General features: G+C 49.2%; 1 protein-coding gene across 1 annotated transcript in view; it reads right to left on the bottom strand.

Annotated features, from left to right (window-relative positions):
- RASGRF1 (Ras protein-specific guanine nucleotide-releasing factor 1) overlaps positions 1 to 23,608 on the bottom strand; it is a 136,694-nt gene that overhangs the window by 91,092 nt on the left and 21,994 nt on the right. The window contains exons 2-5 of the mRNA XM_011938398.1: positions 20,684 to 20,790; positions 14,551 to 14,698; positions 5,755 to 5,847; positions 2,685 to 2,938 (exon numbers count right to left, since the gene is read on the bottom strand). Coding sequence (XP_011793788.1) covers positions 2,685 to 2,938; positions 5,755 to 5,847; positions 14,551 to 14,698; positions 20,684 to 20,790 — 602 coding nt within the window. The remainder of the gene's footprint in view (positions 1 to 2,684; positions 2,939 to 5,754; positions 5,848 to 14,550; positions 14,699 to 20,683; positions 20,791 to 23,608) is intronic.

The following is a 23,608-nucleotide window of genomic DNA, read 5'->3' as shown; positions in this document are numbered from 1 at the left end:
ACTTAGCCTCTCTACCAGCCTCCCATCCTCCACTCTCCCCAAGGAGTGCCCCCCTACATGGCAGAGGGACTGAGCTTCCTGCAACAGACCTGACCATGACATTCTCTGCCTGAAATGTCTGATGGCTCCTTCCTGCCTCCAGAATCAAGTCCCACTCTCACCTTTGGGCCTTCGCACATGCTGTTCTCTCTACCTGAAAAGTTCTTTCCTCCTCCTTCTCCTTAAACTCTCTCGTGTCCTTAAAGACTAAGCTCAGACACCACCTCCTCCAGGAAGACTCTGGTGGTTCTCACATTTCATGGTAAACATCTGCTGGATCATTCGACTTGATGGTGGGGTTTACATGGCTCACTCTATATATGTGAACCCAGCACGCAGCCAGGCACTCTGTGTTGCTTGTTGAATGAGCGAGTGGATGAGTGTCCTTGCCTTTGGTGGGGCTGCTGGCTACCAACCCATTCCTTCCATCCCTAATCATTGCTGGGGCCCCACCTTATGGACTGCCTTACATTGACAAGAGAAAGGAAAAAACAGATTTGGGTAAATTTTTCCACTTGCCCTGCTGAAGGGCACTTGCTCTGTTTTGTTTCTGGGTCTATCTTGAAGTCTATCATGTTTCCTTTTAAGGTCATTGTTGAAAATATCAGCTTCATGAGAAGGCAAAATCCCCCCCTTTCCTCCTTCTCATTTGTTCTCCATTAAAGGTATCTGACCTGATCCATTCAGTTCTTTGAAGATAAAAATATAAAACCATGTTGTCATTTTTTTTTTTTCCGAACAACTTTTGAACAAATGCTGTGAGCTGGCATGAATATTCTCTATCAAAGATTCCAGGTCAAAAGAATTCTATTTCAGATGAATCAATGAAGTATAATAAAATTACGAAAAGGTAACAAACACAAAAGGACACCTCTTAGCGATGATGATAAATCGTCACCAAAAGTTTGCATTGGTGGCCTAATATGCAAAAAAAGTACAAACAACATAGAACTACACCACACTGCCTCCTGAAGTAAACCTCAAATAAGGAGTCATGGTGGAGATAAACACAGGCAGCCACCTCTGTTTATCTCAAGCCTCCCATTTTAGTGCCATCTGGGACCAGTAGCATCAGCAGCACCTGCAAGCTTGTTGGAAATGCAGTCCCCCGGGCTGCACCCAGACCTACAGATGGGCTTGTGTTTGAGAATCTGTGAAGTCAGCTGAGCTATCAAGGGTTTGCTCAGCAAGGAACACGTTCTTCACATTTTTCATTCAAATTCCAGGTCACTGAATCTAAACAACCCACTTGGAGTTTCTGGGTTAAATGTTACCTGATTTCACACACACATAATTCTTTTTTTGTTGTTGTTTTAGTCAATGCATAAAAAGCATTTATTGAATGTCTAAGAACTGTGATCAACATGTCTATTAAAAAGCAACCTTGTGGGGCCCTGTGATTCAGTCTGGAAAAGGTCTCATGAGGCCAAAAGCTATTTTCCTCCTCCTGCCTGCTTCTCTCTCTTTCCTTCTCTCTCTGTCCCCCATATTCTGATGCCTTGTCCACATCTATGGTGTCACCTGTCCGACTCCAATGACTTTCAGTTTCTTCAGCCCAATCTCTCACCTGAGCCTCAGACTCATGTCTGACTTACAACCTCATACACCCCCACCCTGGGGTGTTCCACAGTCCCCTCAAACTCGGCACATCACACTGTTAGGGAAAGGGGAAGAGGAGGACACAGGGAAGGTGGCCCTGGGTCCCAAATATTCATGCAGAGGGCTTGGAGAAAAGGCTGGTTGAGATTAGTGAAAGGACTGAATGCTGAATATTTGAAAACAAATGTAGTTGAATGAACATCTAGGGGAACATAATGATTTACTTTAATTAGTAGATGACATTCCATTGTAAATAGCATGCTGTTTGCGTGTCTTCATTTTTGTTGCTTTTATCTAGTTTATACAATTTTATCACCCACCAGAAAGCTCATTTAAACCATTTCCTTTTAAAAAGAAGTCAACAGCAGAAGAGCAGCCATCAGCGCAGCCTTCTGAAGAACAATAAGCCTCATACTAATGCCAGGGTCACCATCTGGGAGAAGCGACTTCTTTGTAAGGCATATGGGTAGCGTGGTCCACAGCAGAACTCTAAGGCACCTGAGAATTGTAAGCTTCAACCTGGCCTCCAGGTCATTATGATGGCATCAAGGTCGAAGAATATTTTATTTTACGTTTTGTAGCTTGATTTATAACTCTTGAACATTTAAACCAGGGTTCCTTAACTGTGGCACTACTGACATTTTAGTTGGAATAATTCTTTGTTGGTGGGGGACTGTTCTGCATATTGTAGGATATTTAACAGCACCTCTGGCCTCTACTCATTAGATGCCAACAGCAACCTCCCTCAAGTGGTGACAATCAACAATGTTTCCAAACATTCCTAAGTGTTCCCTGGGGAGCAAAACTGCCCAGCTGAGGCCCACTGGTTTAGATCTATACTTTGTGAGCCTACATTTGTGCCCCTGCCCCAGACCCCACAATTGTTGGGGTTGGTGGTTTCTAGCCATGTGATCTTGGGCACTTCCATCCTCTCTGGACCTCATCTGCACTTGGTGGGAAACACATGAGAGAGTGTGTCAAAGCTTAGCTGTGGCCAATGCTCACCAGTCTCCTTCCTGCCTTGGTCAACCTTTAGGGGTGCTCACCTGTTCAGGAAGATGCTGCTGACATCGTCATGTGTGATGGGAGGCTTCTTGGAGCTGGCGGCCATCCGCAGTGGGCGCAGGAAATTGTTGACAAGGATGTGCAGCTGCTGCACGTACTCAGCCTCAGCCTCCAGCATGCTGAACACCACCTGGTTCCTCTTGCGCATGCTGTCGGCATGGGGTGACCGGATGTAGTCCTGGATGATGGTCTTCCACTTCCGCCGGCACAGCCAGCCCCGCAGGAAGCTCTGCACCTGGGCAGCAAGACCAGTGGGGAGAGGCTCCTGTCAGGGAGTCTGAACCACTCCTGTCCTTTGAGGCTGTGAGCTCCCCAAGGGCAGGGACCAAGGCTTTGTTATTCCTATGCCGGGCATGTAGCAAAAAGAGCTCAGATGTAGACCAGGCCTGGCTCTGTTGCCCACATGATGCAGGGCAAGTTGTTTGGTTGCTCTGAGCTAATTTTCCCATCTGTAAAATGGGGCTAAAGAGATGATGGCTAGACTGAAAGTGTGGTCCACAAATTGGACCGGCATCTCTGAAGAGCTTATTGGAAATGCAGATTCTCAAGCCCCACCCCAGACCTCTGCAGTTTAACAAGACCCCTTGGGTTGCTTTGGAAGCACTCGCTGGAGGAGGGAAAATGTGGCTCCATGTCTCTATAATGGGAGGTCACCTGAGGATAAAGGGTTGCAGGGCTGTGCTGGGCACGGGTCATGCCTTGTCTTATCTAATGACTTGCCTGAAAGCCCAGAAGTTTCAATTAAAGCTCTTCTGGATAGAAGGGTGATTATCAAATTGAACAGAACATGGAAAATTAGTTAACTCATACTTAGCCCTCATCAGCGGCTTCTGAGTCCTGGTGCCTGCCTGGAGCCTCTCCTCCTGACTCAGTAGGGAAATGAACAGAGACACTTAACTCAGTTGCCTTGGAGCTGGGCTGCTCGGAGTGGCCTCGTGTTGGCAAGAACTCGGGAAAGGGCCTTGATTGACATACACACAGAGAGTTGTTTTAAGCTGTACAGGCTTCCAATCAAGGGCTTCTGAGCTGTGTGCAAGCTCACAGTCCACATTGGGAGGAAGGGTGCTGGGATGAGCCACTGGGGACCAGGCAGAGGTGCTCATACAATATTCTCCACTGAAAGGACCACTGTCTCCAAACAGCAGGTACAGTTGTCCAGGGGCAGACCTGCTGGCTAGAGATGGGTGCTGTGGAGAGAAGAGGCCTGCCCAAGCCCCAGGAGCTACCTCTGAAGATAGGAAGGGCTTTCTCAAAGAGAGAGGGGCTTACTCTGATGTTCTAGGAGGGTGAAAATAGAGCGATGGGAGGTGGATTTCAGCTAGCCTTTAACAAAATGTTCCAACCAGAATGCTCCAAATACAGGGGTGGGCTGGGAAGCTCACTGGGACTGTAGCAGAGAACATGGGTCAGGGCATCTCTGCCCAGATGGGACTTGACTCAGACCTGGGTGGCAAGTCCCAATGCCTGTGGGGTCCTGGCAGTTCCTGGAGGTGCGTGAAGCTGGCTGGGTGGGGTGGGGGGGTATATCAAAAGGTGGCACTTCTTGCCTGGGCCAGCTGCTGTCATGTGCAGGAGGTGACCTGGGGCTGCTGGACCTTCTGCTTTTTAAGGAGATGTTGTGTCCCAGCAGCATAGCCTCTGGAGCTTGGCCGCCAGGGTTTGAATGTTACTCTGCATATACTTAGCTGTGTGACCTTGGGCAAGTTCCTTTGCCTCTCTGTGTCTCAGCTTCCCCATATGTAAAATGAAAATAATAAATAAACCTCAGAGGATTTTAGTGAGGACAGAATTAATCTGCATAAAGCTCTTAAAATAATGTCTGGCACATAGAAAGTAGTTAATTAATGTTAGCTATTTCTATTCTTAAGAAACCAGAAATCCAGATTTTTGTGTGATGTGTTTAGCTTTTAAAGCACTGGCAACAAATTTTTAAAAATGTAAACCAAAGAAAAAAGCCCACTGGGATGAAAATGTCAAAATCTCAAACACACTGGTAAGCTGAACTTGGCCCACGGGACGCCAGTGTGCAGTTTCTAGGGATGGCATTGGGGTCCTTTTATGCACTCAACAAATAGGATTCTGTGGTTTCACCTGTTTTTCTTAGGGTGAGTCAGGCTCCCCTGCCTTGAGTCTGGCAAGCTACAAACACAGCCCATGCTCCTTCCCTCTGCCACACCACCACAGGGTGGCCCATGGTATGTCACTACCTGGCCACTGGGCAGATCCCTGGTAGCTTCTGAGATGTCTGTTCCTCCTGAACTCTCATAGGGTAAAAGCAGTGAGGTCCAAAAAAGGCTGGACTACTGTGCTGGGTCTGCTGGGGACTCAGGAGGTACTTGTGAGAGGTGGCGTGTACATGGCAGTGGGGGTGGCATGCCAGGGAGTGGCAGCGGAGAGGTGGCCCTGGGGGCCTTGGCAAGGTGAATGGCAATGTGAGGAAAGTGGTCAGCTGAGAGTCCCAGGCCTGGGTTTCTGTCCTGGCTTTCCCCACTCCTTCCTCTTGTGGAACCTTGGTTTTCTTTTCTTTTTTTGAGATGGAGTCTCACTCTGTCACCCAGGCTGGAGTGCAGTGGCACGATCTTGGCTCACTGCAAGTTCCGCCTCCCGGGTTCATGCCATTCTCCTTCCTCAGCCTCCTGAGTAGCTGGGACTACAGGCACCCACCACCACGCCTGGCTAATTGTTTGTATTTTTAGTAGAGACGGGGTTTCACTGTGTTAGCCAGGATGGTCTCGATCTCCTGACCTCGTGATCCACCTGCCTCGGCCTCCCAAAGTGCTGGGATTACAAGTGTGAGCCATTGTGTCTGGTCCTCAGTTTTATCTATAAAATGGGGCTGAAGCACTCTACCCCACAGGGATAACCAGAAGAAATGACTTGACAAGGTACCCTTCAGGGATAAGGGGTTGTGGGCTCTGTCTTTGGAGCTGAGGTTGGGGGGTGGGGGGCACGACCTGAGGACAGTGGGACTGTGGGTGGATACTGCCAACCCTGGGCTGGCTCTCTAAAGAGAGAGCTCCAAAGAGGGCCACCCAGAGGGATAGTACAGACCTTCTTAATTTTCTTGATGTCGCTGTCTTCGTCGTTGGGGGCAACAGTCTGGGTGGACTGGATGCGCTCATTGTCCTTGAGCAGGGATGCGATCTGCAACAGAAACACAGGTCAGCCTGCGAGGGGCACTGGTTCATGGAGGCCCCAGGTCTTTGAGCGGTGGGTGGCAGGCACAGGGTGGCAGCCAAGTGCCCTGCCTCTTCTTTCCCAAGAACCATGATGCCACAGCTTGTGATTCTGACTCTGTGCATCCAGGTCATGGAACCAGACAGGCCCCAGACATCTGTGAGAAGCAAGCGCAGCATGGGGGATGGGTAGACACCTGGGTTCCCGGCCAGCTGGGCTGCCCAACCAGAGTGACCTTGGATGAAATCCTTCTGCTCTCGGGGCTGTAGCCACCTCATTTGTAATCTCAGAATTTGACCTAAATCTGTGATTCTCCTCCCTACTCCCCAAACCACTAGTCCCTTTATTTTATAATTTTTGCTGTGATAGAACACATGTAACATAAAATTGACCATTTTTACCATTTTTAAGGGTACAGTTCAGTGGTATTAAGGACATTCACAGTGTTGTGCAACCATCACCACCATCTACCTCCAGAACTCTTCATTTTGTAAAACTGAAACTCTGTACTCATCAAACAATAACTTTCCATTCCCCTTCCTCCCAGTCTCTGGCAACCACATTCCACCTTCTGTGCCTCTGAATTGGACTCCTCTAGGTAGCTCATCTAAGTAGAATCATGCGCTATTTGTCTTTCTGCGACTGGCTTACTTCACGGTGCATAATGTCCTCAAGTTTCTTCCCATGTTGCAGCATGGGTCAGAGTCTCCTTCCCTTTCAAGGCCCGAGCAATATTCCCTCGTGTGTGTAGACCACATTTTATTTATCCATTCCCCCTTTTGATGGGCATCTAGGTAATCCCTTTATTTTTCAAACAAAATTGTATCTGGATATAAATCAGATAGAGCAGGTGGCTCCGGGTGAAGCCCTGCTGGCTTGGCGCTTTCCTTCCTGGGCAGCCCCAAAGCACCTCTTAGAATCAGAGGCCTATTTTAATCATAACCTGGAAACTGCTGGCCTAGAAAAGTGGAATAGCTCTTTGAATATCTAGCTGCTCTAAACATCTCCATTTGCATAATTTGGGGATCACAGATGTCGACATAGCTGCAAGAACAAAACCAAGGCATGGTGCCTAGGAGAAGGTGCACCTTAAGCTGCACTGTGGCCAGGGGCCTCTGGGACTCATCCCATGGAAGGCCAGTGGTGTATCCTCCTGCGCAGGGCTCATCCAGCCACTCCAATTCGGTGAGTCCTTGTTTTGTGTCCTGTAGCAGGGTTCCCACTGCACCACGGACTTTCCTGTGAAAATGCTGGAATTGCCTGTCTACTCTTCTATCGTTGCTGTGAGCTCTAAGGGAGAAGGGATTGCAGCTGTTTCATTTATTGTGCTCCTGGTGCCTAGCGCGACGTTGGGCACTCAGCACATTCTTGTCTATACAAATAAGTGAATTAAAAAAAAAATCAGAGCAACAGCAGCAACAAAAACATTAACCAAGGGAAAACACTGCAGTAATGAAGCCCCGCATGTCTAAAGATAGTAGCTTGGGGGATTCTATGAACACAGCCACAAAACCCGGTGCTGTTCCCTCTTGGGAACACATGGCTTTTGTCCCCTCAAGGCCACTTGCTGAACCACAGGATGAATGGGTGCTCATAATTGAGCAAATCAAGCACTGTGAAAGCAAAATGGAACAGTTACCCGCTCTCCACTCCCTGGTTGCTAAAATTACCCCTGTGATTGAAGAGTGGCCGAAAATATCTAACTGAGAAATAGTCAGCATGGAGATGGGCTTTTCTGCCCTCCCCCTCCCCCTTTTTGGTCCTTTGAGAACATTTGCACATTGAAATGATGACTGATTCTTTGATCTGGACTCTAAAGGGCTAAGGAACACACAAGTGTGTGTACACACAAACACACACACATGCCTTTGGAGCCTGCTCAGTCAACACCTTAACCTTCAGCTTCTTCTCACCTCTGTGCCAGGATGCTTTCTTTGCCAGTTTTGGGATTTGCACACAGCAACTCTTTTCACTTTAGGATGGTGATATGTGTGTGTATGTGTGCTGGGGTGGGGGAAGTGGTCTGTGTTTAAAACTGATGGTGATCTTCTCAGAGAGAGACATTCCGGGACGTCTACTTAACAGGCACCAGGGCAGAAAAACAGATGCAATTAGGTCAGGCACCATGCTACATGCACAGGCAACAATGGCAGCTTTGGAGTCTTTATTTAAGGATCAGGCTAAGTGGGCAAAGCTCTGGAGGGTTGCAACCTGGGGACCCTGCAAGAGTCTTGAACTATGTCTAGTCTTGGCCGATTGCAACTAGGAGCCAATATCAGGCTGGTGGTGGGAGCCCCAGGCCTAAAGGGCTCATGGAGGGCTCATGGAGGCAGCCTTTCCCTGACACTGGCAGGTGCCTCCTAGAAGTAGATTTTGCTTTGCATCCTGCTTTGTTTGGTTACATCCCGCCCCTACTTAGTTGACCCTGGTGAATTACAGCCATGGGGAATTGGACCTCTGACTCACACCCTGACTCTGACTGGCTGACTCCACACCTGGCTCCATGCCTGGTGTCTTGGCTGGCTCCTGCCCACCCACCACCCTTAGACTGGCTTTCTTTGCCCCTAGAGGCAAACTCTTACTTGCTACACCTGCTTTGGGCATGGTGCGCTGGCTCCTGCTCCACCCTACCCCCCTCTCTGGAGACACTTTCTTTAACCCGGAATGTGTTTTGTCAGTGCAGTAATGGGTGATGGAATTAATCCAAGTCTTTTGCTCTTTGTTAGCAGCCAAGGGTTTACTAAAGATTGCTGCATTGCTTGCTTTTCAAGCAGGTGCCACACAACTCAGCTGTCTCTCCTGCCTCCCTCTGCCCCCATCCAAGCCTAACAGGTGCCCCCATCTCTGTTTTCCTTTGTGCCAACCTTATCAGCATGTTCTGATGGTGTCTGTTTGGGCACCGTGCCAAGTGCCCCTTCCCTGGAGGAGCTCCCAGCCTAAGAAGGAGGTCAGGTATTCATAGAGGTGACTTGCAATCCAACAAGGCCAGGCCAGAACAGAGCTGTGTACCCACTGCCATGGGAGGGCCTCAGCCAGGAAGTGGCAAGGCTCCCCAGGAAAGGTTTTGAAGGGCAAACAGGAGTCCAACAGTTGGTATATGTGGGGGAGAGAATTCAAATAGAGGGAATGATATGAACAAAGGCATGGGTGTGATAGAGTGTTGTGTGCCAGGGCAGCAAGTCTTGGGAATGGGGGATGGCAGGAGATGGGCAGCAGGGCCACAGCAGGGAGAGTGGCCATGGAGAGGGGGTGCTGGTGGGGAAGGACCAAGGCCACCCTCCCCTCCTTTCCCCAGAGCAGTCTTCTACCTATTTTATATATTGGGGTTCCACATCAAAGTGTGTTTGCAAAACTGATTCTAGGCCAGTTGCGATGGCTCACACCTATAATCCCAGCACTTTGGGAGGCTGAGGCAGGTGATCACCTGAGGTCAGGAGTTCGAGACCAGCCTGGCCAACATGGTGAAACCCCATCTCTACTAATAATACAAAAATTAGCTGGGTGTGGTGCCTGTAACACGAGCTACTTGGGAGGCTGAGGCAGGAGAATTGCTTGAACCTGGGAGGCGGAGTTTGCAGTGAGCCAATATCGTGCCATTGCATTCCAACCTGGGCGACAAGATTGAAACTCCATCTCCAAAAATAAAAAAATAAAAAAACCTAAAACTGATTCCAAGGCTAAGTCTTCATTTTGAACCTTAGGGTAAAGATCTCTGCAGTTCCCTCCACTGTCAGCCTCCTGGGATATGTGTGTTCCCATGCCAATAAAATATTACAGCCATCTGCAAACTTCTATGCTGCCCTTTAGGGCCTGTCTTAGCTCTCCAAATTTACTTCTAATTGCAAATGGGAGAGAAATAGCTATTAAGAAAATGAAATTATGCCAAACTGAGCATTCTAGAGGAGGGGAGGAGTCTTCTCAGAGGCAGATGTTCCCTTGTTTAGATGGTTCCTTGATGGGGTTTTCTGGTAATGAAAGAGAAGGCCTGATAGGATTGTTTAGAAGGGAGAGAAGAGACTAAGTCAGCAGGGGATTGATTGTTTAACTTAGTAACGTTACAGGTGTGTCAGCACGATCTCCTGTTACAGAGATGGCTGGGGTGGGTGCCACAGGATGGAGGGTACAAAGGGAGAAGAGACAGGCTGGCTTCATGGATGTGTGGCCTGTGCATTTGCACAGAGCTCCAGGCTTACAAGGGCCCAATGGTTGGTTTAAGCTTCTGCAGTTGCTGTCTCGAAGTTTTTAAGGGCCCCACATTTTCTTTCGTGCTGAGCCCTGCAAATTACAGAGCTGGTCATGAAAAAAGTTACAGACAATAATATAATGGTAAATTATAAATGGTAAAGCTCTCTGAAAGGAAAACTGACTTGTAGCATTTGCCAGTTCCCATGATGTCAGCCCATTCCTAGCTCAGCCCATTTCAAGCTACCAAAGGTCAAATACGCAGCTAGTGAAATTCTTGAAAATCTAACAGTTGGCTCTTGCAAGCTGGTGTTATAGTGTTGTGTAGATGGCCAATGGCCAATGGTAGAAGCAGGCTCTGGCACATCACTGGATGCAGGGGGAAGATCTTGTTAGGGAAAGAGGTTATAGACAACAACAAAAGTGGCACGTGGGAGTGTGAGGAGAGAAGTCAGTGCGTAAAGGGGAGGTTGGTGAAGGATGGTTGTGGCACGAAAGGCTGGGTGACATGAGGTCAGAGGTGTTTTCTATTCATTTTTGAGCTGTTTTCTGTTTTAATAGTTGAGTGCCCCTCCATTCTGTTACATACAACAGCCTGTGTTATGGGTTTAGGGACTGAAGGAGGAGTCGTTGTTGGGACTTTTGCAGATACTCTGGTTCTCTCTCTTCTTGGAAGTGGTGGGTTGTATTTCCCAGATTCTCTGAAGTTGGGTACAGTCACGTGACTTGCTCTGTCCAATGTGATGTGAGCGCTGTGCCATGTGCCTTTCCCCAGCCCAGCCACATGACTGGTGAATTTCTTGATGGCAGAAGCCTCCTTGGCTTGTCTCTCAATCACTGGAGGATTTTGGGGAGCAGAGTCTTCAGCAGAACTCTCAATGGACACACAGAGTCAGTAATCAACCTCTGCTGTTTTCAGACATTCAGATTTGGAGGTTGTTACTGCAGCATAATCTAGCCCATTCTGACAGATACAGGTAGTGACTACTAAAGGGGAAAGAAGCAGTGAAGACTGAGTGGAGGCAGCTGCCATGAGAAGTGCAGTGACAGGTCAGGAGAGTGGAGTTTGAAAGCAAGAGGTGGCCAGGGGAATGTAAGCCCCTGGGAATCCTCAGGAATATGTGGGATGGGGCCTGAGGAAGCTTATTGGGCCATCAGAAGAGAGGTGGACCATGAGAGTGTGGGGCCATCCAGGCAACACTGTCATTCCTGAATACGTACCTTGTTATCAAGGTCCTCTCCTCAGCAGGGAGGAGAAGGCTGTGGTGGGGCAGGCTCAGGCCAAGGATTTCAGCCAGGAGATCCAGCGGTGGAGGCGAGAGACTTTGGGTAAGTCGCTTCCTCCTCACGGACTTGGTGTCTTCAGAGTCCTCCTGGCTCTGACAGTCTAAGACCCTGGGCCTTCCTCACTGGTGTCACTCATCACTCACCTGGCTTTTCAGTGTGTTCTGCCCACCTGATGGCCACTCCTCAGGAATAAGCTCTGTTTCCACTCCCCTAGAGCCCACTCAGAGCCAGCAGGTACCCTCTGACCTGCAGGACATGTTTTTGCATATGTGTATGTGTGTGTGTATATATCAGGGGGACAGAGAGAGAGAGACCAAGAGAGATACTAGGGCCAGAAAGCTTTCCTAAGATGGTCCTTCTTTCAAAGTCTTCTTTAAAAAATCTTTTGCCCTGAATGGTAATACACTCAGTTGGAAGCATCGCTCCGAAAATTCCCATCAAGTTCGTCTCTGCTGCCACTTAGAGACACACACACACACACACACACACTCTCACTCAGTCATGACTGACCTGCTTTCTGCTCCCCAACACCACAGGGGGCTCTGCCCTTTGCACCTACACCCCTTCTCTGACCTAAAGTGCCCTGACACCTTTTAAGGCCATGTGCAACATGACCCCACACCTCCCAGGCTGTAAAACAACTGACTTCCTGACTTGGGTTCACACCGCAAACCCTACTATGGCACTGATGACACTCTACTACAATCAGACCCAAAGGCAGAAACTTTCATATCTCTGATGCTTCCCACAAAGTCTGACAACCATTCATTCATCAAGCTCTTATTGAGTACCTACTATGTGCCAGGCCAAAAGAAGGAGTGATAAGCGACACAGCCCTGTCCTTATGGAGTTCCTGCCAGGCCTGTTGGGGCGACAGGCATGCATGGAGCCTGCTCTCACATGGTGAGCTGAGTGTCGGAAAGCCATGGGAGCAGACAGCAGGGAGCACCCTCCGGTCCAGGGGTCCCCCAGGGTGAGGCATTTGAGTTTGGTAGGATGTCACCAGGTAGGATGCTTGGGGATGAAAGGGCATTCCAAACAGAAGCACCAGCATGTGCAAAGGCCAGGAGATGGGTAGTGCACTGGTGCCCACAGTGAAAAGGTGAGTGCTTGGGGACAAGGATGAGGTCAGTGGTAGGTGATCTTCAGTGAATAAGTGAATGAATGAATGACACCTGGACACCCTTGATCATGAAGCTAATAATCTGGTACTGGCGCTGGGCTCCTTCCCTGATCCTGTATAGGAGTTTAGTTTGGATTTAGGAATCTGTGTTGGGCAAGGATTGATCCCACAATGAACTGGGTGGGCTGGAGAGGGGACATCCCTGAATTGAGCTCTGGTAGCCCTGTGGGAAGAGGCTACCAGAGTAGAGTGGAAAGACTGGCAAGCAGACAGGAGACCTGGGTTCCAGTCCTCTGCCACTTCCCAGCTGTGTGAGCTTGGGCAAGTGACTTGGGCTTTTTGAGTCTGGTTCCTCCTGTGAAACGCAGGTGACTGATCCTATCAGGATGGTTGTGGGGAAAGAAAGTATGTCTTGAAGGTGCCTGTTATCAGGCTAGCAGAGGTGTGTAGAATCTGGAATTTTTGTTGACCTTGAGGTTGCAAGTTGATGTTACTTTTAGTTCAGGGCTTGGCTGCTGCGGAACAAGGTGGAATTGTTGGCTTTAGATCTTTGAACATTCCAGGCAGAGCTGGATTACAGGTGTGATGGGGTCCTATGTTCAGAAGGCCCTGCACTTGGGACTTCAAGCTCTTTTGTTGAAATTCTTAAAATAGTTTTCTCTTTGAATTGTGTTTAGTGAGTGAAATCTGATGGGACCATGAGCACACCACAGGGTCTTGGAGCCTTGGTTCATGCATGTTCCTACACCTCCCACTGCTTTCTCAGCAACTTGGATGGGTTATTGACTGCTTATTCCTCACACGCTGGCATCCCAGGCCCCAAGACCTCTGCTACCATCTGCTCAGGGAGCAACTGGTTGAGTCAGCTGAGGAGACTCACAGTCTACCATCGCCCCTGGCTCTCAGCAGGTGCCTGGGCATAGGTGCAGGCTGGGGGCCAGTGTGCGCCCCACAGTGCTACAGGCTAGCAGTGCCAGGGTGCATTAGGTGGGTGACTCAGAAGGAGCTCCTTGCCCACCCAAGTCCAGCTACTGAGCACATCCTGGCAGTTGGGGCAGGGCAGGCTGGAGGTTGAGGTTGGGTGCTGCCTGTCTGCCATGAGTTAGGTCAGGAGGCTGTGGGACAGGAGAATGACTTCCCTGGCCTGGGCCTTGCATTTTCACCTCGCATCAGACCCTGCAAATTGGATACCCAGCTGACTTCAGGGGTCTGTGTTTTCATTTTCCCCTCCTCAGTGCAGAGTCCATGGTCCTTGTATGATATGGCCAGATGGTTCTGAGCATGCTGGTGAGGTGATGGGGGGAAGAGATGATCAGATCATTCTGTGTCGGGGTTGATAGCTGGTGAGGGGCATCTAAGGGACTAAGAGCTGGTGCTTCCCAAGGTTTAATGTAAATGGAATCACCTGAGCTGTTGTTAAAATGTAGATTCTAATTTAGAAGATCTGGGGCGGGGCCTGAGATTCTGTTCCAGGTGAAATCAATGCTGCTGCTTCATGGCCCCCACTTGGGGAAGCCAAGAAGCTTAGTCTGGCAACAATGCCGCCTCCAGAATGCTGGCTGGTGGGCCCCTGCAGGAGCTTTCATCAAGATGGGTGGAGGGAAGGGGCTGCCTTGGAGTTGAGCAGAAGCCCACACTCTAGTGACCTACCAGTGACCCTGCGCCCTCCAGAGTCTTGGGCTATTAATGCAGAATGCTCAGTCAATACAGTTGCTGACACAGTAACTAGGAGCTTGCCCATAGGTAATCTCACTCAATCCTCACGACCTTGTCAGGTGTTTATAGAAAGCCGTGTTTTACAGCTGCAGAAACTGAGGCACAGGCACGTTGAGGGACTTGTTCCAGGTTGCAGTCAGTAAGTGGCAGAGGTGAGATTTAAACCCTGTCTGACCACAGGACCTTCTCATTCTGCCAGTACTACCACATCTTAAGTTTGGAGCCTGGAAGAACTGCATCTGGGAGCTGGTTCCCCTGCCCGTCATGTGGCTCCCTGATCCTGCAGGAGCCCGGGGTTTAAGATGTTGTGTCTGGGGCCTGGGCCCCTGGCCAGCCTTCTCCACCCGCCAGCCCGCAGTCACCTCTGCCTTCAGCCGCTCGATCTCGATCTCCCCATCCTCGATCTGCTGCCGAAGCTGCTTGGCTACGGTCTTTTCCGTCTCCACGATCTGCAGCAGGTGCAGGTACTTCTGCATTAATGCCTCATGCTCTGTGGCCAGGGTCCTGTAGCTGTGGACAGATGGACATGGCAGGTAAGATGCTGACTCCTTGTCCTCTGGCGAACCAAGCAGGGCACTGACCGGGAGAGGGGCTCACCCACCCACCTGCACTTAGCAGAAGGCCCTGACTCCCAGCACCCTGCAGAGTGAGAGGGCTTGGCAGGGTGGAGCTGGGGGCAGTCCAGGCAGGGAGACAGCTGGAGCAAGGTGGGGCGGTGGGCCCGAGTGCGAGTCTGATCTAGAAAGCACATCTGCGTTCTTGTTCCCACTCACTTTTAAAGATAAAAGGGCTAGAAGAGAGAATCCTTTAGTTTGTAATGCTGTCCTATTAAAGTGTAATAAGATTTTGTGCTTCTGTTATGAAAATGAATATCAGGTTTTTAAGTTTTTCCAACTTCTCAAGAGACTTAATTGTTTTTCCTTGCAAAGGAAATTCAGCTGAGAGCCTGAAGGAGTCTGTTTTGTACCACTACACCTCCCCCACCCCACAGGTGTGAAAATTCGGCTGCTTCATTAGTCTGGTCTTACTAATGGACCCCGTCAGAGTGCTGTAAAACAGGCGTCCACCTCATCTGCAGGCTGCTCTGCTAGCCTCCCTCCCTCCTTCTGTCCCTCGTTCCAACCCTCCCTCCATCCTTCTCTCCTTTCTTCTCCTTCTTCCATTCCCTTTCCTTTCCTATCCTTCCTTTTCCTATCCTTCCTTCCCTCCCTTCCTTTCCTCCCTCCCTCCCTCCCTCCCTTCCTTCCTATCCTTCCTTTCCTTCCTATCTTTCCTATCCTTCCTTTCCTTCCTATCCTTCTAATCCTTCTATCCTCCCTTGTGCAGGCGCGATCTTTACAGACTCACAGACTCTCAGAGAAGGGAACTTGGGGATCACAAAAGACCAGTTGTCTCATTTCACAAATGAAGAAACTGAGGTCCAAATCACAGTCCATGAGTGTCAAAGCTGGAGCTAGAGTTGGGCTCCAGCCCCTGACAGTGTATTTGTGCCTCCTTTAGTGGTTTCATCTTCTGGTTTGGCATACAGTTCTCTCCACTGAAACATACACTGTAAAATGCACTTGATGTTGCATTTTATACCTTGCTGTACATAAACACACACCCCCCACAGAGGCATCCCATAATACCAGAATATTATACATACAGTGCGAGAGAACATTGTGTCTCTACATGATATTAATACACTCCAGTGCCTTTTTTTGTACACAGGAAGTATCTATTATATATATGTAAATAAAAACTAAGTTGGGAATATGTAAAAATACTTAATATGGCTGTGGAAGACAGCCAGTGTCTCCCCTGATACAAACACACACACACACACACACACACACACACACACACGATGTCTGAGGGTTCAGTGATGCTTACAGTTACAGTGTCCCCCTCTGGTCTTATGGCCAACTCCATAGATAAGAGCACGATAGCTCCTATTGTCCCAGGCACTGCTCAACAAGCCTCAGCTCAGCCAGGATGGCTGATGTTGATGTTGACTATTCTAAGGAAGGTGCCTCGATTTCCCTTTCTGCGACCATCGCCGTTGTCACTCCCCCAGCCCCCATGTTGAATGGGAGACATTCCTGGGAGGCCAGTGGGCTGGCCCTAGGGCTTGAAAAAGGAAGAAGGCAAACAATCAGCATGTCCCATCATTCCATCACTGTCCCGTTGACATGTGCCCCTGGCTTCCAAAAGGATGATGCAGATGGAGAGGTTTTTGTTCACAGGTCTGTGGTCTCCATCACCAGCTGCTCCTTTACTGGGGAGGAAGGCTTCTAGTTTGTGTTGAATCTGCATTACCTGGCAGTTGCAGAGCTCCCAACTTACTGGGAGCCAGGATCTGGGACTCTACAACCCCCACTTAGGCACCCATGTCCTGTGTGACATTGGGTCATACGTCTGTCAAATGGGCTGAAGGGACCCCTCCCTGGGTTATCATAAGCACATGATGAACTGTGAGAGCTGGACAGACTGTAGAGCAGACAGACACCCTCAGATGCAGAACATTCTGTCAGGCTCTGGAGGCCCAGACAGGCTTGGCAGCATTGATGTCAATTGGATTATTATTATTTTATCGGCTTCTTAGAGCCAGTCCTTAATTTAGTGAATTGCTTGAAAAATTATCCTGTCCATAGTAGGCAGGAGAGGAGTGCCTTGCCTGCCTGGCATGCACTGTTGCCCAGTTGCCCTTCAGGGCTTCTTCTCCTGTCACCAGCCTGTGTCAATGTGGCTCAGTTGACCTTAAAGCAGGGAGAGTGTCTAGGTGGCTGTGATCCAATTGCATGAGCCTTTAAAAGCGGGGAGTTTTCTCTGCTGGTTGTAGAAGGGACGGGGAGAAATCTGAGGCTGGAGAGTTACTAGCTTGAGGATGGAGGAGGCCATGTGGCAAGGAGTATGCAGCCTCTAGGAACTGCCCCCTACTCCCCTTCTCGGCTGCCAGCAAGGAAACGGGGACTTCAGTCCCATGGCTACAAGGAGCTGAATCCTGCCAACAACAAGAACGAGCCTGGAAGTGATGATTTCTCAGAGCCTTCAGAGAGGAGCCCAGCCCACTGACTCTTTTTTTGTTGTCGTTGTGTTTGAGACAGTGTCTTGTTCTGTCTCCCAGGCTGAGTGCAGTGGCGCGATCTCTGCTCACTGCAAGCTCTGCCTCCCGGGTTCAAGCCATTCTCCTGCTGCAGCCTCTTGAGTAGCTGGGACTACAGGCACCCGCCACCACGCCTGGCTATATTTTTTTGGTATTTTTAGTAGAGATGTGGTTTCACCATGTTAGCCAGGATGGTCTCAATCTCCTGACCTCGTGATCCGCCCGCCTCGGCCTCCCAAAGTGCTGGGATTATGACTTTTTGATTTTAGCCTGTGAGACCCTGGGCAGAGAGAGACCTCAGTCAAGCATGGACTTCTGACCCAAAGAACAGGGAGGTAAAATAATGGGTATTGTTTCATGCTGCTGAGTTGGTGGTAATTTCTCATGCAGCAATAGAAAATTAAAACACTATCTTTAAAATTAAAAAATATATATATCATTCATTTTTAAAATTTGAGGTTTAACATACATATTGTAGAAAGCACAGGTCTTAAGTGCAGTTTGATCAGTTTTGATAAATGCATGCACTCAAATCCAGATGAAATTTCCATCACCCCAGGAAGTTCCCTCATGCCCTTCCCTGTCAATCCCTACACCAGAAGCAACTACTGTTCTGATTTCTATCACCACAGGCTCATTTTGCCTATTTTAGAATTTCATGTAACTGGAACCAAATATCATGTACTATTTTGTGTCTGACTCTTTACTCAGCAAATTGATTTTGAGATTCATCTACCAGGTTGCACGCATTTGTAACTGGTTCCTTTTACTGCTGAGCAGCATTCCATTGCATGCATGTACCAAGGTGACTTTAGACATTTGCCTGTTGATGGACACATTGGCTATTCTTAGTTTTGGACTATCATGCATAAGCTGCTAAGGGATATTTGCATACGACTTCTTATGGACATTTTTTCATTTCTCTTGGATGAGTACCAAGAAGTGGAACTGCTGGGTCACAGAGCAGATGTATGTTTAATTTTTTAAGCAACAGCCTTGCAATTTTCCAAAGCGGTTGTGCCATTTTATCCTCCTGCCAGCACTAGATGAGAGTCATGTTTGTTCCACTCATCTTCAACATTCAATATTTTCTGTCTTAACCATTTTAGCCACTCTATCATATAAGTATTGGTATTTCATTGCCTTTAGAAACTTTTCGTATTGATTGAGATTCTAAATCAATGTAGTCCTGGTTATCAGCACGTAAAAGTTAGAATTCTATAATACTTCTACATTTACAAAGCCCCTTCACATAAATAATTTCATTTGCTCCTCAAAATAACTGTGCTCTTGGTTCTACTTTAGTGCTTAGGAGACTGAGGTCCAATTGCTCCTCCTGCATCTGGGTTCTTCCTCACTCAGTTTTATCCTCTATATCATGAGCAATTTCCAATTCAGATCACAGTTCTGATCATGCTACTCCCCTTGTATAACACCCTCGATGGCTTCCCACTTTTCACAGGGGAAAGGTCAAACATCTCAGCAGTATTCAAGATCCAGTTATGGTCTGGTTCCAGCCCACGGTCCATGGTCCAACCTCATCTACTTTCTCGCTCTCTCTTCTTTTTTTTTTTTTTTTGAGACCGAGCCTTGTTCCCTTGCCCAGGCTGGAGAGCAATGGCGCGATCTCGGCTCACTGCAACTTCCGCCTCCTAGGTTCAAGCAACTCTCCTGTCTCAGCCTCCTGAGTAGTTGGGACTACAGGCTCTCCTACCACCCCCCGCTATGCCCAGCTAATTTTTGTATTTTTAGTAGAGATGCGGCTTCACCATGTTGGCCAGGCTGATCTCAAACTCCTGACCTCAAGTGATTTGCCCACTTTGGCCTCCCAAAGTGCTGGGATTACAGGTGTGAACCACTGCACCTGGCCAACCTCATCACTTTATAACATCCAAACTTTGCCTCTTCATTATTCTTGGAATTATCTTTCCTGTATCAGTGCCTTTATTTAAAGCTTTTTTTTGGGGGGGGTGGGGAGAAATGAGCATTTCAATGTTACCAATCTAACCCATCAAGTCTGACTCCCAATCCCCTTACTCAGGCCAAATCTTACCGTATTTCCAGCTTCCCCATATTCTCCCATTTCCCTGCAGATGGAAGTAATGTCTCTCTCTCATGTTGTTTTGTATTTAACCCAGCCTCATGCACCAGAGCTATCTGTGCATACATCTAATGTCTACCTGAGATGGAATACTTATGTTGCATCCATCTGTCTCCCAGCACTGTGCACTGGGCCTGACTACTGGTTCATATGTGACAACCTGGTCTCTGTAGCTAGAATGGATACCCCATTGAGGAAAGAACTAGAGATGGCCTTATCTCAGGGCCAAGGTCATTGCTATAGTCATAATAAGGGCTTCTGGTTAACTAGTCTGACCCAAGGCTCAAGGAGGGGCCCTAGGATCCATCTATCCAAGCATACATCCATCATCCACACATACTTTCAACTCGCCCATGCATCATCCATGTATCCTCCATTAATTCACCATTCATCTTCCATATATAAACTCAACAACCAGTTTTGCATCCATCCTCCAACCATCCATCCATTCTTGCATTCCTCTAACCCATATTTACTGGGCACTCTGTCTATGCATTTATCAGGCCTCGGTAATGCAAAGAACCTCATCTGATCCCTGCCCTCAGGAGCTTCCATTTTTTTAGGCAGCAGACACAGAAACACCATTACTCACTAAGCTAGAAAGATCCAATGCCCAGAACGGAAAGTCTGGGTGCTGCTGCCCCTAACCATGCTCAGCTCTGCCAGACGATTGTCAGCTCTGGAATCACATCCTGGCTCACAAACCCATCATTTCCCTAGGACCCAAAAGGGACTCCGTTCAGCTTGGAGCCCCTGTTGTCTCTGTGGTACCTATTGTCCTTTGTCTTTCCCCTCTCCTGGCCCAGGGAGTCTCCCTCCAGGGGGCACTTACTGCTGGAGCAGAGGCAAGGAGCAGGCCTAGAATCCCTGAGTGTCAAAGTTCAGAGAGGTTTAGAATGTCAGTCTCTGGATGAGAAAAGTGAGGTCCAGAGAGCAGAGAGGACTGGTCCATGGTCATGCAGCGAATGAATGGCTGCATTTGGGTCAGAATGTTGGAGGACTTAGGCTTCAGGAACCACAAAATCCTTTAACCAAACCAAATACTTGGTTCCACTAATATAAAAGAGGTAACTAGTGTGGGAACAGGGTAGGAGCTACAATACTCATGGCCTCTCATTCCCTGTGGCACTGAGAGGCTCATCTCAGAGGTGCAGGCTGTAAGGGTGGACCCTGCCAAGAGATGCTTCTTCTCCTCCTTTCCCCTGCCCTCCTCTTCATGGGGCCTGGCTTTGTTCAAGGGCCCTTGGGTCTGGTCTCTTCTGCCTGGACTATGGGGTGGGGGATTCCTGCCCTGGGCACGGAGACATACCTGGCATGTGCAATGGCTGCCACCCATTCATCACAATCTTTTGCGTCCTCTGTCCTCAGCTCCAAGGCTTTCTGGTTCTCATGGCTGAAGTTCACCGTGAAGTAATGCTGTACCAAGAAGAAGACATCTCCAATTACCAGAGTGTCCATGGGACCAACAGGAGACTCCTGCAATCAATCTAGCTGTTTTGCAAAGTGCCTGCTGCCACATGAGCTAGGCACAGATTCCTTGTTTGTGATAATCAGAATGCCATTCTATTTAGCAGTTTCCAATTCTCGATTAAAAGGGCTTTTGTACCATGTAACAGAACCTATGCTTAGGATATTGTAAGAAGGAAACAAAACACACAAAGCCCTGTTCGACAACAAATTGCAAAAAAGCCAGTTTGAAACCATCAGGCACGCCGATGGGAAGGCAGGGAAAGCACATCATTAGAACATCCTTTTGGGAATTGGGTTGCCAATTCAATGCAGCATGTATTGAACTCACAGCACAAAAATGGACTAAGTGCCCTTCTAGGTCCTGGGGTTAGAGCAACGAGTAAACAGACACGGTCCCTATAAGAGCCCACTGGAAGCCACCTCTGTGTTGGGTGTAGGCGACTAACTTAGAACCATGCCAACCATGGGCCCTGCCCTGTAAGGACTCAGGGAAGCGGAAGAGTCAGACAATAGACACCCATCTGCAATACTGTTATATGAGTTAAATTCATGTAAAGCTCCTAGAAGAATGCTTGGCACCTAGTAAGCACTGTAATTGCTATAATTAACGTGGTGCAATCACTACTGTCATGGAGGCAAGAACAAAGGGCTGTGGGGGCACACAGCAAGTCACCCACTGACTTATCCCAGGGAGATCAGGAGGGCTTCCCAGAGGATGGGACATTGGTTCTGGTTTTATTTCAGCTGAATGGAAGAGCATGGGGACAGCTTGGTGTCCAGAGCTCACAGCATATTTGGGAGGGGGAGGGGGCTGTACAGGGATGCCAGTGGGCAAGCGGGCAGGGGCCTGGGATGCAGCTGAGAGGAGGAGCTGTGGGAGGAGAGGACAGCAAGTACAAAGCACAGGTTTCTGGTTTGAGCAACTGGGCATGTTGGGAGAGTGAGACTGGGCTGGGACATTGGCAGGAGGAAGGGGCAGGGGCTCTGAGGGGCCAGTTCTGCATGCAGAGGGATTCGTCGAAGAGAGCAGACAGACAAACGAAGTGCTGGGGGATCAGCCTGGGCCTAGTCCTGGTAAAACGGGGAGGAGAGAGGCAGGGGGTGAGGTGCAGAGAGGGGTCCTTAGGTCTGCCATTCAGAGGATGCACCACAGGCCAGCCATGGTGTGGTACTGAGCCAGAGAGGGTGCCCGTCCCTCCATCCCTCGGTGTCCAGGTGGCAGGGAGCAGCAGCACAAGGTGCAGTGTGTAAACTAATTTTAGCTTCTGCTGACATTTATGTATTTTTGTTAATTGTCAGTCTAGGTGGCAGCCGGGTGTATGTGAAGCAGGGGGCGGGGGAAATGAGTGCGGTGGGGGGGAGAGAGAGGGAGAGAGAGTTGTTACAGAGTCAATGTCTGTCTCTTGTTTCCTAGGAAACAGATAACTGGGGCTATAGAATGAAATGTCAGCTATAGCCTCAAATAACTGAATCTGAAAGGCTCCAGTGGGCAACCCGCCCCCCTCGAGGAGGAAGCAGGTGACACATAGTGGCAGGCGGCTACCTAGCACTTTCCCCATCTCTCGAGAGATGATGAACACACAAATGCTTGTCTCCCATGATCTCATTATTTCCACATTCACCAAGCGGAACAGGTATTCTCTGTGTTACAGCTGATGAACCTGAAGCTCAGAGAGGTTGAGCTGCTTGCCTAAGGTCAAACAGTGGGAAAGCAGAGGAGCCAGGATGACACACCTGCACTGGACAACTGCTGCCTGCTTAGGCCCTGGGCTTGGCTCTGGGATGTAAAGATAAAAAGGCAAAGTCCCCACCTCAAGGAGCCTCTAGGCAGGTGAGACTCAGAGTCCCAAATCAGAAACAAGGCACTCAGCTACATATAGGCACAGTGGGGTTACTGGATCTCCTTAGAGCCCTAAGGGGAATGTCCCAGAGCTATAGGGGCCCATTGCTGGGACCAGAGCAGGAGTGTTCTCCTTCCCCACTGGGTCACCAGGGGACTCAGAGCTGCATGGGGTGATGGGCTCGGCTGAGGCCTTTCACTCCTCACAGAGTCTTCCCAATTGGCCCTACTGAATGGGGAAGCAGATGGTTCCCCGCTACCTGTGTGTACTGGAATCCCCTGCAGCCTCACCACTGCTGGAAACCTAACTGTGAGGAAGGATACCAGGAAGACCCTCCAGGCCTGAACCCAGTCATCAGAGACCCTGAGCTTCTGACAGGTGATGATGCCCAACTCTGTCCTGCAGACCAGGCACGGGGCTCCCGGAGGCTTCAGAAAGCTGGCCGCAGGCTACCCAGAGGCTTTCCCCACTTCCTTCCTGTCACTCCAATAGTTGCTAGTTCATCTGCCTGTCTACTCCATCTGTGTGGCCTCGCTCTGACCCCATCACTGCTGCCCTAGGTTAGGCCCCACGACCTTTCTCCAGGGCTACTGCCACAGTCTCCTAACAAGCATCCTGCATCTGCTGTCCTCCTGGGATAGGAGACACTGCCTAGACCCTGAGTGACTGACGAGCCTGGAGTTCAACTGTAGTGGCCAGTTTATGGAGGGATGGCTTTCACGACAGGTGTGACCCAGAAGCTTCCCTGTGAGGCATAACAGACAGGCTCCAGGGTCCAGGGTGAGCTCTGGGAGAGTCCAGAGCCACTTCAGGCTCCTGGCCAGAGGAACTGCAGTTCAGGCAGCTGTGAGGGCCTCCACCTTAAGGAGAAGGGGAAACTGGAGGCCCTACCACACCTCAGGCATGGTACTAGGTTCTTTGCA

The sequence above is a fragment of the Colobus angolensis genome, unplaced genomic scaffold (genome assembly GCF_000951035.1).
Source record: "Colobus angolensis palliatus isolate OR3802 unplaced genomic scaffold, Cang.pa_1.0 Scaffold172, whole genome shotgun sequence".
NCBI classification, from domain to species: Eukaryota; Metazoa; Chordata; class Mammalia; order Primates; family Cercopithecidae; genus Colobus; species Colobus angolensis.
The sequence above is the reverse complement of the archived record's forward strand: the minus strand, read 5'-3'. Positions and strand labels throughout refer to the sequence as shown.